Below are 14,855 nucleotides of genomic sequence, written 5' to 3'. Positions count from 1 at the left end.
GATTATAGACTTATAGTAGTTGAAATGAATTACCTCTGGTTAATTTTTTTCATAAATTGAGAATATCATAGAAACTTAAATACTACGTAACATGGAGTTACAATTTTGTTTGGGTTTACATTCAAAGAAGTGGTAGAATATTGTTGATTTTGATTTGTTTTATATCAAATTATATTTTTCTTTTTTAGGAATTATAGAGCTCACACTTAAAACATAATTATAAGAAAAATTAACCCTTAAAAGGTATGGGCAACTATAAATGCCTATGAGTCCACTATCAAACGTAGCTTTCGTTTTTTTTCGTTTTTACTGGGCCACATAAGCTTGCTAATATAATCATAAAATTTTAACCTACTATCTTTTTTTTATAGGTTATTTATTAAAACATTTTTGGTGGTTAAAATTTTTGTATATTAACTGGTTCACATTTTAATACATTTAATAGTTTGTCTATTTTGTATTTTTAAGAAAAGCAACAAAAAAAATCGCATGCACAAATTAGCAATCCAAAGAAAGGTTGGCTTCACAAACCTTCGTGGTCCCTTATGTGACTTACAAAAAAACTTAAAAGGTTGCATATTTTTACTTTTTCTAAAAGCATTATTTAAAATAGCACTTAAATTAAAGAAATGGAGAATTTTGATGAAATTCAAATGGGAGGGCTCAAATCATGGTTTATCTACAAATTTTTTTTTGACATTATTATTATTATTTTTTGATAAAAGTGGATAAACCATAAATTTATTGAAAATGAAACACTGCGAAGAAGTACAGTACAGATAGAAAGGGAAGTACAGAAACTCTCACCAGAGGTGAGGCACAAGTACTACAAGAAACATAACAAAGAAAACAAAGAACGATAAGATAAAACAGCTATGAAAACGAAAGCCACCAACAGGGGGTACAGGTCAACAAAGCTGACAGTGGAGAACTCTACTCCAGAGCAGGATTAGGATCTGGATCACCAGAAATGTTGGATTCCCTTGCGCTGATGAAGTTGATTGAGCGCTTGATTTTCTGAGTAGCCACAGCCAAAGACTGCTGTTGGTTAACATCGGTCGCTTCTCTGGGGTCTTCAGGAATTTTCTTCTTAGTCGATCTAGGAGGGTGCGGGACAAACCCTGTTTCTTCAGTCCAGCGGCTTGAAGGTTTCTTGTTTCGATCACTTCCTCTGATTTGCCTTGTTGTATTATCGGAAGGAGTTTGATCTGGAATGATATCCTGAGCAAAAGCCCCCAAGTGATCCTTGTCGATCCTAACTTGATCGGGAAGTAAATCAATCTGTTGTTTCAAAAGAAGATTGTCTGAGTGAAGATCAGTATCAGTTTGGGTGATATTATCTTCCTCAAGAAAGTGCTCATCTTCAACCATCTCCTCAGCTAAAAAATCATCATCTTCTCCCCAGTCAACAAGCTCATCATTAGAAGGTAAATCTAATGAATCCTTCTGAGGTGAAGGATTTTGAGCATAAAATTTATCGTGTTAATAATTGGAATTAACGTCCATCCACCATGTACGAAAATCCATTTATACCCATCTGGTATAATTAGAGTTGGTGGATTATAATTCAGGTGAGAAGGTAATGTCCCCTTAGTAGACGAGAGATTTGGATTTATTTGAGAAGAATCCTTGCTAAGGTTGGAAGCAATATTTCCTTCAATTGTTTGAGTAACTAATGAATCAGGAATCTCCTTATCTCGAGGCACCTTAAGCAAGAAAGCTTTGAGAGAGGGAGCAGAATCCTCATCACGAGGAGATGATGGATGAAAGTAATGTCCATCATCAGAGTTCTTATCTCGAGGTGAATTTTCTTTTAAAGGGCTGCCCATTATAAATAAACTATCATACACATTAATTTTTATGTTACTAAATTTTAACTGTGTTTGTACATTGGGAGTGAGTCGAATTTTTATACTTTTATATGAGAGTCAAGTGTCTTATCATTAGACTATTGCCATGATGATTTATCTATAATTCTCTAAAACAAAAAAGAAAGTATTTAACCAAACTGAAGTCCCCCCTCTTTCAAATTAATTAGAATTTAGATATCAGTCATTAGCCAGTGATTAATCTGTGCACGCACTCTCTGTCTGTGGGAGTGAAGACATCTCTGCCGAATCCTCTTGCTTCAATGTGAAGAGAGAGCATATATTCAAGTGAGAGGTCAGATGAGTTACATACATACAAGGACATCAAATACAAAAGAGAGATAAAGCAGAAGATTCAGTTTATACAAAAGAAGGAAAATCTCATTAATTAAGCAAGTAGGCACACTTATCACCAAAGAAATTTCTATGTTTGAAGCAGCGGCCAAAGCACCCTAAAAAGTAAAGCATTAAAGTCTCATTACTCGCTTAGCATTAGCATGCCAAGAGATGCTTTTAACATGCAAATGCATATGGCCTGTGTGCTGGGAGATTCACAACAGCCTCTTGATCCCAAACAATTTCAGCGGATTTCTCAATGCCAGCACATCTTTTTTACTTGTTACCATCAGATATTTGGAAGGAAATTATTGCAAGAAAAGAACAATGTCCAATTTAGTATTATTAAGGCAATATTCCAATAAGAAAGGTGAATATATGAAATTAAAAGAGACATGTGGAGCAAGCTCATAGTTTGAACTCCAATCCTTATAAAAAAAAACCATCATAAATGGTAGAATATATATATTTTAAAAAAAAATGGATAAACCACTACTTTATTGAAAAAAAAGAGCAGCAAACCAAAAATATAACCAACATGAAAAACAAAGTGGTAGAATATTATTGATTTGATTTGTTTTATATTAAATTGTATTTTTTTTTTAAAAATTATAAAGTTCACCCTTAAAACATAATTACAATATCAAACGCTGCTTTGTTTTTTTTTTTTTACAAGTTCATATAAGTTTGCTAATATAATCATGAACTCATTTTTTCAAACTTTATGCATGCTTTGTTCAAAAAACCTCAATTTTTTTTCCTCGAAGATATTCATCCTTTACCCACTATTTTTTTTATAGGTTATTTATTAAAATATTTTTGGTGGTTAAAATTTTTGTATATGAACTTATTCACATTTTAATATATTTAATAATCTGTCTATTTTGTATTTTAGATAAAAAAAAAAATAGCATGCACAATTTAGCACTCCAATGGAAGGTTGGCTTCACAAATCTTGGTGGTCCCCTCATGTAACCTATTTAAAAAAAAACATTAAAATTTGACATATTCTACCTTTAGAAAAGAAGTCAGCTAAAAATAACACTTCCATTAGAGAAAATGAGAATTTTGACCAAAGTCAAATAGGAGGGCTCAAATTGTGATTTATCTACAATTTTTTTTTTCTGCTTTGACATTATAGATAAAACTATCCTACACATTAATTTTAATATTATTAAACCTCAATTGTGCATGTACAGTAAGAGGGAGTCAAACTTTTGATCTTTTGTATGAAAATCAAATATCTTTTTACTAGATTATTACCATAATAATTTATCTACAATTCTCTAAAACCAAAAAAAAAAAAAAGTATTTAGCCGGCCAAACCTAGGTTTCCCCTCCAAATTAATTACTTGGATTTAGATATCAGTCATTAGTCAGTGATCAATTTTTGAATGCACTCTTTGTCTGCAGGAGAGAAGACATCTTTGCCGAATCCACTTGCTTCAATGTAAAGAGAGAGCATATATTCAAGTGAGAGGTCAGATGAGTTACATGCAAGGACATCACGTACAAAAGAGAGAGAGGCTTCTTAAAGGAGAACGTTCAACTAAAAAAAGGTGGAGGGAAGTCTCATTAATTGAGCAAGTAGGCACAGTTAACCATGGCTGTCAGACCCGGACCAGTCCGATCAGTTCAACTAGAAAAACCGGAAATCGGCCATGTGACCGGTCCGAGTATACCCCATTGACCCGGGTATTAAAAAACCCGGTGTTAACCCGGTGACCCGGACGGTTCAACCGAGAACCGGTTGATCCGGCCGGGTCAATCGGGTCATAATGTTTAATTTTTTTTTTTACAATATTTAATAATTTATTATTATTTTCTCATTAGAAACCACAAAATCGTGTATATCTATTAATATTAATTTATAATTTATAATCAATAAATAGAATTACATATATATATATATATATATATATATATATATATATATATATATATATATATATATATCATAAACATACTAACAAAAAAATTAACATTTAAAAAAATAAAATATATTAATGTGTTATGTAAACACTTTCTAAAAATTTAATTTATTAAGAAAATAAAACAATAAATGAGTGTAGTTTTATTATAAAAATATAAAATTAAAGTATTCTAATTAAATAAAAAATATAAGAAAATTTAAAACAAAATAAAAACTCAATTGAGATATAAGAATTAGTGAATTAATTTCTTATTTATTTTAACAAAATCAACTAATAAATAAATAAATAAATAACACTGAGAGAAGTTCGATAATTATATATTAATATATTAAATTTGTAAATATTTAAAAAATGTAAAAATAAATGACATAATTAGAAAATTCTACTGTATATAAGGTCATTTATCAATTTAAATATCAAATTTGAGTAGGTTTTTATAATATAATTATGGGTTTAATATTATATTTACTCATTATTAATTATTATAATATTTTTTATATTTAATTATTGACTCTGGTTCAACCCCGATTCGATCCGGTCGAAACCCATTGACCCTTGACCCCTGGGCTTAGCCAGGTTATTGTCCGAACCAGATCTGACAACCTTACAGTTAACTATCACCAAATTTCTTTTTTTGAAATAGCATCCAAAACACCCTAAAAAAAGTCTCATTACTTGCTTAGCATACCGAGAGATGCATTTTCACATGCAAATGCATATGGCATGCTAATCCCAAATAATTTCAGTGCATCTCCCAATGCCAGCACATTTAATTTATTTGTCACTATCAGATCTTTTGAAGGAAACTCTTGCAAGAAAAGTATAGTGTACAATTTAGTATTGTTAAAGCAATATTCCAACAGGAAAGATGAATGAAATTAAAAGAGACATGTGGAGCAAGCTCATAGTTTGAGGTCCGGTCCTTATAAAAAAGAAACCCCATCAGACTTCTTCTTTTCATTCTCCAGACAGACAAGTATCCCTGTGGATGATATAATTTTACTACGCATCAGTGTTAATGCAATGAAGTGGAACAAAACTGTTCCGAATTGCTGTTCTTAATACTTGTTCAAGAATCTATCAGGAATCTTGAACAAGTAGCCAGCCAAATAAGAGCTTGAATAAGCAGCAGCAGCAGCAGAGATGCAGAGCAGACGAGGGAGCCTGAGGCAGAACAGTGTCTCAAACTGGAGAGACTCAAGTGCCATCTTCTCCTCAAGGACTTCACAGGTTGAAGATGATGAGGAAGCCCTCTTATGGGCTGCTCTTGAGAAACTCCCAACATACGACAGACTCAGGAGAGCCATCCTTCCATCTGGATCACAAGGCCGACCAACTGAGTTTGATGTCCAAGACTTAAGCAACCAGGACAGAGACACACTCATAAAGAGATTGCTTCATGCTTCAAATGACAACCAAGAGTTCCTTCTCAAGCTTAGGGACCGCTTGGATAGGTAGCTAGCTAGCTAGCTAGCTAGCCACTAGCTAGACCAACCTCTCTCATGCATTGCATTGCATGCATGACTTGCTTAATTTTAAGCTATTCTTTAGTTTCATCTCATACTCTGACACTCACATGGTGATTCATGGTGATGGTTGTTGGTTTTGTTAGAGTTGGACTAGATCTCCCTACAATTGAGATCCGGTTTGAAAGCCTCAAACTCCAAGTAGAAGCTCACCTGGGTAGTAGAGCCTTGCCTACGATCCTCAATTTCTTAACCAATATGCTGGAGGTATAATAGTATATATATATATATCAATCATTCTCTACTCCTTATTTTCCTCATTTCCGGTGAGAATAACTGTTTTTTTTCCTCTATTTGTTCTGTTTGTTATTTTCACTCTTGTACTTTGTTTCCCCAGTTTCTTTTTTCATTAATAAATTCGTGGTTTATCCACTTTATTCAAAATATATATATATATATATATCAATCAACTGGATTTAATTAGTTGAAGCTTTCTTTGTTCAATAATTATGCTATTGAATTCTTAGAGTATTGCATGCTGATATAGATTGATTTATGTTATCTAATATAGGCGGCAGCCAACAGATTGCATATTCTTCCCAGCCAGAAGAAGACCGTGACGATACTGGAAGAAACAAGTGGAATCATCAAACCCAACAGGTATAATCATCAATGATTCTCTAGTAGATTTGAATTTAATTACATACCAAGTGATATCCGATTTTGAAACATCATTAAATGCATTCGATAATAAATATTTAAATAAAATAAATTAATAACTCTAAATTTTTTTAAATTATTACAGTTTTATTTTAAATTATCTTAAATAATTTGAAATTTTAAAAATTCAATATGATTTAGAACTTGAAAAAATTAATATTAGTAAACAAGGCTTGAACTCATGACACCAACAGTTTTACAATAACATCATGATAAAGCAATGAATTACTAGTTAATAACATCTCTTTACTAAAAGATATAAATTTTTTTTTTTTTTGAAATAAGTGGATAAACCACAGATTTATTGAAAAGTAACAACAGTACAGAATAAGAAACTCCTCTCCCCAGAGGTGAGGAGAAACAAAATACCACAAAGAAAATAAAAACAAGGATAAAAATCTAAAAGGTATAAATAACACATCAACTATGATAAAAAAACAACCTGCGAGGCCGGCTCATGAACCGGTGGCTTACGGCCCGGCCAGCTGGCTTTTTCGGGTGCCTCTGGCCGGATCCACGAGGTTAATCCGGCGGGCCAGCACTTTGGCTAGGTTGGTTTCGATTCCCTCAAAGGCCGATTCGGACCAGCCAAGTCGGACCCGCCGGGGCCTGGCAGGCCCGGGTTAATCGGCCAGTGCCCCTTGCAGGTATGAGATGAAAGGGTTCATTGTTAAAGAGAATTATATCAGGCAACAATAGTTATATATGGTTTAATTAAGCTTAAGTTCATGCAGGCTCACGTTGCTCCTAGGACCTCCAGGCTCTGGAAAGACAACACTATTGTTGGCTCTAGCAGGGAGGCTGAGTCCAGATATTAAAGTTGGGATCTTCTTATTTCAATATTCATGGCTTTTCCTTTGAAAAAAAAAATTAATTAATTAAAAAAATGTTTTTGGTTAATTATATAATGAACAGGTATCAGGGAAAGTGAGTTACAATGGATATGGCATAAATGAGTTTGTCCCACAGAGAACAGCGGCCTACGTAAGCCAATATGACCTTCATATAGGTGAGTTGACAGTGAGAGAGACGCTGGCATTCTCTGCAAGGTGTCAGGGAAGTGGAAGCATACATGGTGAGCTATAACCCAAACATATAATAAACTGAAACTTCACTAATCATCAAACAATCTCTGTTTGGATCTATTAATTAGCCTCTCAATTATATTATTCTTGCCATCAGAGATGATAGCTGAGCTATCAAGGAGAGAGGCTGCTGCAGGAATCAAACCAAACCCGGACATTGATGCTTTTCTTAAGGTTGGATTAATTCTTTAACTTGTTGCCCATCTAGGGGGAAACGATTTCTCAGTTCCATTCTCATCTTGCAGGCAGCTGCTATCAAGGGGCAGAATGGCAATGTATTTGTAGACTATATCCTCAAGGTTTGAGTTGCATGATAAATGTTTATCACAAGAACATGATAAATTAATGAAATGTGTTACTCACTATGTATGAAATCAACACCAGATGCTTGGACTGGACGTCTGTGCTGATACCTTTGTGGGAGATCAGATGATCAGAGGGATCTCTGGAGGACAACGGAGGCGTGTCACAACAGGTAAGAGAAATTTTATGTTATTTTGTTTTGATGAAAGAAAGGAAATGAATTATGAATTATCAGCAATGAAAATGAAACAGGGGAGATGCTTGTTGGACCAGCACGAGCACTGTTGATGGATGAAATCTCCACTGGTCTGGACAGCTCGACAACATATCAAATAGTGAACTCTATAAAACAATCCATTCACATCCTGAACGAGACTGCTGTCATCTCCTTGCTCCAACCAGCACCTGAAACTTATAACCTCTTCGATGATGTCATTCTTCTCTCTGAGGGGCAGATCGCATACCATGGGCCTCGTGAGCATGTGCTTAACTTCTTTGAGTCCATGGGTTTCAAGTGTCCGGACAGGAAGAGCGTGCCTGATTTCTTACAAGAGGTTAAAGTTTTTTTTTACCATTTACCATGTAAGAAACTAATTAAGTAACCTAAAAGACTAACATATTAAAATTTTCAGGTGACATCAAGAAAGGACCAGAAACAGTACTGGATGATGCAAAATGAAATCCCTTACAGATTCATCCCTGTCAACGAATTTGCAGACGCGTTTCAGAAATTTCATGTTGGCCTCAAACTGAGAGAAGAACTCGGTGTTCCTTTTGATAAGAGCAAGAGCCACCCTGCAGCCCTGGCGACATCCACGTACGGTGTTAGTAGAATGGAACTGCTTAAAGCTTGCACGCAGAGAGAGTTTTTGCTGATTAAGCGCAATCTGGTTGCCTACATCTTGGCCACTATTAAGGTCTGTTTTAGTTAAGACTTAACTGCAGCTCCCTGTTGTTTCTTGCACTTTTATTTTTGTTTTATGTAGTCATATCAGCAAATGCAACATTTGAATGTCCAGATTTCTATAACGGCATTCTTCACAATGACATTGTTCCTGCGGACGGAGATGCATCGGGATTCCCAAACAGATGGGCTAATCTTCATGGGTGTACTATTTTTCACAATCTTCATGGCTTTCGTTAATGGGTTCCAAGAGCTGGCCATGACCACTGCGAAGCTCCCTGTATTCTACAAGCAAAAGGATCTACTCTTCTATACTGCATGGGCATACACTCTGCCCTCATGGATCCTTAAGATTCCCTTCATACTTGTAGAAGCAACTATTTGGGTGTTTATGAGCTACTATGTTGTGGGCTTTGATCCTAATGTGGGCAGGTGAGGTTCATCTTGATTTGTTTGTTCATGAGCCACTCACTATATGATCCTACTACCTTAATGTTCATGTTTTCTTGGTTGCAGGTTGTTTAAGCAGTTTCTACTGGTTATATGGGTTATTCAGACAGCTAATTCATTGTTTCGAGTTATTGGAGCAGTTACAGGTGACCCAATCATTGGAACTAAATTTGCAGGATTGATCATTGTTGCAATCATGGCCACAGGCGGGTTCCTACTACCAAGGGGTATGCATATCAGTAAATCATGCATTTTTACATAAACTCTTACTATAATAATAATAATAATAATAATAATAATGCATACATCTAACCTTTTAAAATTTATCCTGACAGGACAAGTGAAGAAATGGTGGAAATGGCTTTATTGGTCCTCCCCTATCATGTATGCTCAGCAGGCTATCGTAACAAATGAATTCCTTGGCCAGAGTTGGTGCCATGTATGAACTTTCGCATGTAAATATGTATATATGCAAAATCAACTCTGAATCTTACAGTGTAAATGCTATGGTTATGGGAACAGTTTCTTTCAAATTCTACTGAATCCTTGGGCGTGAGCGTCATGAAGTTATATGGGATTTTCCCTGAAAAAAAGTGGTACTGGATTGGCCTTGCAGCATTAGTTGGATACACTCTCCTTTTCAATGTCCTCTATCCCTTGGCTTTAACTTGTCTCACCTGTCAGTATTGTACCTCTTCTGTTGTAAAGTTTGCTAACTAAATTCATCTCCTAGCTTGTTGTTTTGTTTAAGGATCTAAACAATTTGCATGATAGATGGAGCTTCAGGGAAGGCTGTTCAGACAATTTCATCAGAGGATCAGCAAACTTCAACAGAGGAAACACGAAGTGGCGCACATAGTCAAGTTGCAACTGAAGGTAACATGTATTTATACGCATATATATATATATATATACGATAGGATTCAAGCAAAGATTAATTAGGTTTTAGTAATGTGATCAAATGACTCACAAAATTCATTTCGTGTGATCATAAGTGAGTGCAGATACTGAACAGAGACGAAGAGGAATGGTTCTTCCATTTGCACCTCTTTCCATCACCTTCCAAGATATACATTACTCTGTGGACATGCCTTTGGTGGGATATTCGACCAACACCCATTAAATTTTGACTAATATAACTGAACATCACTAGTGAAAACCCAAATCAATTGAAAATTTTCATGCAGGAATTGAAAGCACAGGGGGTTCAAGAAGACAGGTTGATGCTGATTAAGGGTGTCAGTGGAGCTTTTAGGCCAGGAGTTTTGACTGCTCTAATGGGAGTGAGTGGTGCTGGAAAGACTACATTAATGGATGTCCTGGCTGGAAGGAAAACAGGAGGATATATGGATGGAACCATCACTGTGTCTGGATATCCAAAAAAACAACAAACTTTTGCTAGAGTATCTGGTTACTGTGAACAGAATGACATTCATTCACCTAATGTTACAGTATACGAGTCCCTTCTCTTTTCTGCATGGCTTCGTCTACCGGCCACAACTGATTCTGCAATGAGGAAGGTCATATATAATCTTTTTACACTTGTGCAATTCATACATGCAATAATGTGTTTTTGACTAGATAGTGATAATATTCTCAGATGTTCATTGAGGAAGTGATGGAGCTTGTAGAGCTATCAAGCATACAAGGAGCACTGGTTGGACTGCCTGGTGTATCTGGTTTATCAACAGAGAGAAGAAAGAGGCTGACAATTGCTGTTGAGCTTGTTGCTAATCCCTCCATCATTTTTATGGATGAACCTACCTCTGGACTTGATGCAAGGGCTGCTGCCATTGTCATGAGGACTGTAAGGAATACAGTAAACACAGGGAGAACTGTTGTGTGCACAATTCATCAACCTAGCATTGACATCTTTGAAACTTTTGATGAGGTGAGGTGATCGATATGATCGATCATCACAATTAGTTAAATTAGTTACATGTTTTTTGTGTTGTGTGGTTTGGTTCTATTCTTAGTATATTGAGTTGCAGCTGTTCCTTATGAAGCGAGGAGGGGAGGAGATATATGTAGGACCTATAGGCCACCAGTCTTGTCATCTAATCAATTACTTTCAGGTGAGTAAATTGTGGCAGCTATGTATACATGAACTCACTTATCAGTTATCGATTCATTGTTATGAAAAAAATAGGGAATTCGAGGAGTCAATAAGATGGACCAGGGATATAATCCTTCAACGTGGGCACTGGAAGTAACCACCATATCACAAGAAGAAAGATTAGGAGTTAATTTTAGTGAGATATATAAGAACTCAGACCATTTCAGGTAATTAATTGCATATATAGAATCATAGATTTGATTAATGTAGTTAATTGATGATGATGGTGATGATGATTGGAATTTATTTACGAATATATATATATATATATATATATGTATATACAGAAGGATCAAGGCTTTGATTGAAGAGCTGAGTAAACCGACAGAAGGTTCAGAAGACTTGTACTTCCAAACAAAGTATCCACAATCATTCCGGGTACAGTGTAGTGTGTGCTTCTGGAAACACTTGTTGTCGTACTGGCGCAATCCACCGTACATGGGCTTCCAAATTATATTCACCATCGTGACTGCCCTCGTCACTGGTTCAATGTTTTGGGATATGGCCTCTAAAAAGTAATTAAACGCATGCGTGGCTGAAATTTGAGCAAGATAGATATTATTGATTAGCATCCAGCTTAATTGGCTTTTCACTCTCACCAAATTAAACTGATAGTAAGTTAATTTCTGGTATTCAGGAAGAATTCGCAAGACATATCAAATGCCATGGGATCAATGTACCTGGCTATAATATTTCTTGGTGCACAAAACTCTCTATCAGTTATACCAGTTTTAGCGATTGAGCGACTAATATACTACAGAGAAAGAGCTGCAGGGATGTACTCCTCCTTTCCTTATGCATTTGGACTGGTATACTATTATTCAATATCATCATCAGTACCTACTTACAAGTAGTTTGCATTAATTAATCTCTGAGCTTTCTTGTTCACAGCTTGCGGTGGAGTTGTTGTGTTTATGGATTCAATCCATAGCGTATGTAGTGATATTGTACCCAATGATGGGGATGGAATGGACAGCTGCCAAATTCTTCTGGTTTCTGTTCTTCACTTACTTCACCTTAATGTACTTCACATTCTTTGGCATGATGTCTGCTGCCTTGACTCCCAATGAACAAATTGGTGCCATGCTGGCCACCTTCCTTATAGGCACCTGGATGCTCTTCGCCGGCTTCTTGCTCCCTCGCAAGGTTATACATTAATTAATTAAACAAAAGCAAATAAATGCATATCAAGTCAATTAATTAGAGAGAAAACGCCTAGCTAGCTAGCTCCTTTACACATGCATTGTACCTTAATTATATATATATATATATATATATATATATATATATGAAGCAAAAAAATAGTCATTTGAGTGATATAATTAATTGATAATATATGTTCTTTAACGTATATTGTTATGTTGATACATGCATGCAGAGAATCCGGGGGTGGTGGATATGGAGCTACTGGGCATGCCCACTTGCGTGGAGCTTGTATGGGATGGTTGCCTCACAGTTTGGTGACGTGAATGACGTGCTGCAGCACTCCGGTGAGACAGTGGCGGAGTTCGTGGAGCGTTACTATGGTTTTAAGCACGATTGGCTCGGATGGGTTGCTGTGGCACATATAGGGTTTGGGGCTCTTTTTGCCTTTATTTACGCTTTCTCTATTAAGGTCCTCAACTTCCAGAAGAGATGAACACAATTCCTATATGTGTACACACACAAGATGCAGATGTGCTTCCTTGCCCTTTAATTTAAGATGTCCATGATAAAAAAAAACAAACCATGCTTCTTGACAAGCTTGATAATATGAAATTGCATGAATTAATTGAGTTGCTCAGCTGTATCTGTCTTTCGCTTCTCAATAATTAATTATGGTTTATTCATCTTTATTAAAATAAAATTATTACAAATTTAAATATATAAATATATTATTTTTTAGAAAAAAATGGGAAGTGTCTTCCCACAAGGGATTATTGTTAAAGAGACAGATAAGTATTATGATGCATCAATTACAATGGGTTATTGATGCTCTAAAAATTTATTAACTCAAATGGATATGGTGATACACCAATTACAGTGACTTATCAACTCTTAAAAATTTATTAAGTCAATTAGACGTCACATAGGATAATTAAAGTCTGACCATGTACACGCTTAGAAAATTTTCAGGAACAAAACTAATGTGATAAATCTCCTCTACCATGAAATCCTTTAAGAGAGAGAAATGGCATCTTTTTAGATAATAATTATTGCATAAACTTAGTCCACAATAAAAATTCAAAATATTACATATTAAAATAAAGTCATGTGGTCAAGATTTTATTAACATTCAATTTCTAAGTGCAATTATATATATAGTTTTTATTCTTGTTAGATATAAATCAAACTAATATGGGCTTAAGCCTGCATGTTCAAATCCTGAAATCTTTGATTGAAAAGAAAATCTAATATTTTTTAAAATAAATCTAATATCTGAATATTGCCACCCCTCCTATTTCAATTCTAATCAAAATTAAGTAAATATATTTTTTTTAAAATAATCATCTACAGTCTCACTAAATTTTTAGTGAAAATATTTTGAAATAAATATGGACCCTCTTGTCAAGGAATTGAATGTTAAAAGTCTTTTATTGTGGATTGAGTTTATGTAATAATTATTACCTGATTAAAAGTCTGCTGTTCCAAGACTACTAATCTACCGGTGTCAAGGAAATTTTGTGAGTTTGTTGAAGTTCGGAACCGCAGACCCCTACATCCTCCAAAGTGGAAGACTTTTTTATCACCTACCAAATGAATCATCACATGAAACTAACTCCCAAAGTCACACTGACAGTTTTAAATTTCAAAGTTAGGAACTTAAAGCATTAACAAAATCTTGGAGAATCCTGGTCATCAAGCATTATAATCACGCACCAACCACCCACCTAAAATTAATATATAAATATATATTTAGAAAAAATAAATGAACCACTAGTTGGTTGGATCAAAAGAAACAACAGGTATAAACTGGATCAAACTGATACAGCCAGCAACACTAAAACAATTACATCCATTGAAAGTGGAAACAAATAAAAAAGACAAATTATACAGTGAATATTTTAGGCCTAGAGAAGATGTCCCCTCCCTCAGGGGTACAAAATATTTGGCTTCACCATCTATTTTCTCTCCCAAAGTCTCAAGACTCTAACTACTCTCATTTCTTGTCCTTGTTTATAAAACTGCCACCTAATTGATGACCCAGAAAAAGACATCTTTACTTTTTTTTTTCTTTTTTTTATCTTGTTCTCTGCTGAATCTGAAACCACTATTGAATATTATCTTTTAATTAGAATAGCAAATTTAATATATATATATATATATATATATATATATATCCACAAACCACTTTGACACAAACATTGCCGCAGACCAAAATTTTATTTTATTATTATTATTGTTTTAATTACTAGGCTTTTCAGAATTTTGTTATTATCTATGTTCAATGCATGTGGTTTATTCACTTTTTTTTTTTAAAAAAAAAATTATTATGAGTTCTATAGGTGCCTTAGTTGACCCACTCTAAAACTTACCATTTAATTAGAAACTTTGTTTAATTAACAGAAATAAGCCACCACTATGTCAGATTTTAAAAATAAATAACTAAAGTGACTTACCTTTCACAATTTTATTTATTATTATTTTTTTAAAAGAAGCAGACACAATAATTTGCTTTACAAAAGTATACTTA

The 14,855-nt window shown here is 34.7% G+C and overlaps 1 protein-coding gene across 1 annotated transcript; it reads left to right on the top strand.

Annotated features, from left to right (window-relative positions):
- The first annotated feature begins 5,071 nt into the window (after positions 1-5,071).
- Positions 5,072-12,958, top strand: LOC120253157 (ABC transporter G family member 36-like). The gene is made up of 24 exons (XM_039261470.1): positions 5,072-5,592; positions 5,751-5,871; positions 6,176-6,264; positions 7,059-7,143; positions 7,240-7,399; positions 7,507-7,583; positions 7,655-7,708; positions 7,794-7,884; positions 7,965-8,266; positions 8,345-8,629; positions 8,732-9,048; positions 9,133-9,293; positions 9,402-9,505; positions 9,589-9,745; positions 9,841-9,942; positions 10,062-10,162; positions 10,254-10,586; positions 10,667-10,957; positions 11,058-11,141; positions 11,216-11,349; positions 11,470-11,697; positions 11,820-11,991; positions 12,074-12,328; positions 12,561-12,958. Exons 1-24 carry the CDS (start codon positions 5,282-5,284, stop codon positions 12,819-12,821), a joined length of 4,275 nt encoding a protein of 1,424 aa, XP_039117404.1. The 5' UTR covers positions 5,072-5,281; the 3' UTR covers positions 12,822-12,958.
- The last annotated feature ends 1,897 nt before the right edge of the window (positions 12,959-14,855 follow it).

The sequence above is a fragment of the Dioscorea cayenensis genome, chromosome 26 (genome assembly GCF_009730915.1).
Source record: "Dioscorea cayenensis subsp. rotundata cultivar TDr96_F1 chromosome 26, TDr96_F1_v2_PseudoChromosome.rev07_lg8_w22 25.fasta, whole genome shotgun sequence".
Lineage (NCBI taxonomy): Eukaryota > Viridiplantae > Streptophyta > Magnoliopsida > Dioscoreales > Dioscoreaceae > Dioscorea > Dioscorea cayenensis.
The sequence above is the reverse complement of the archived record's forward strand: the minus strand, read 5'-3'. Positions and strand labels throughout refer to the sequence as shown.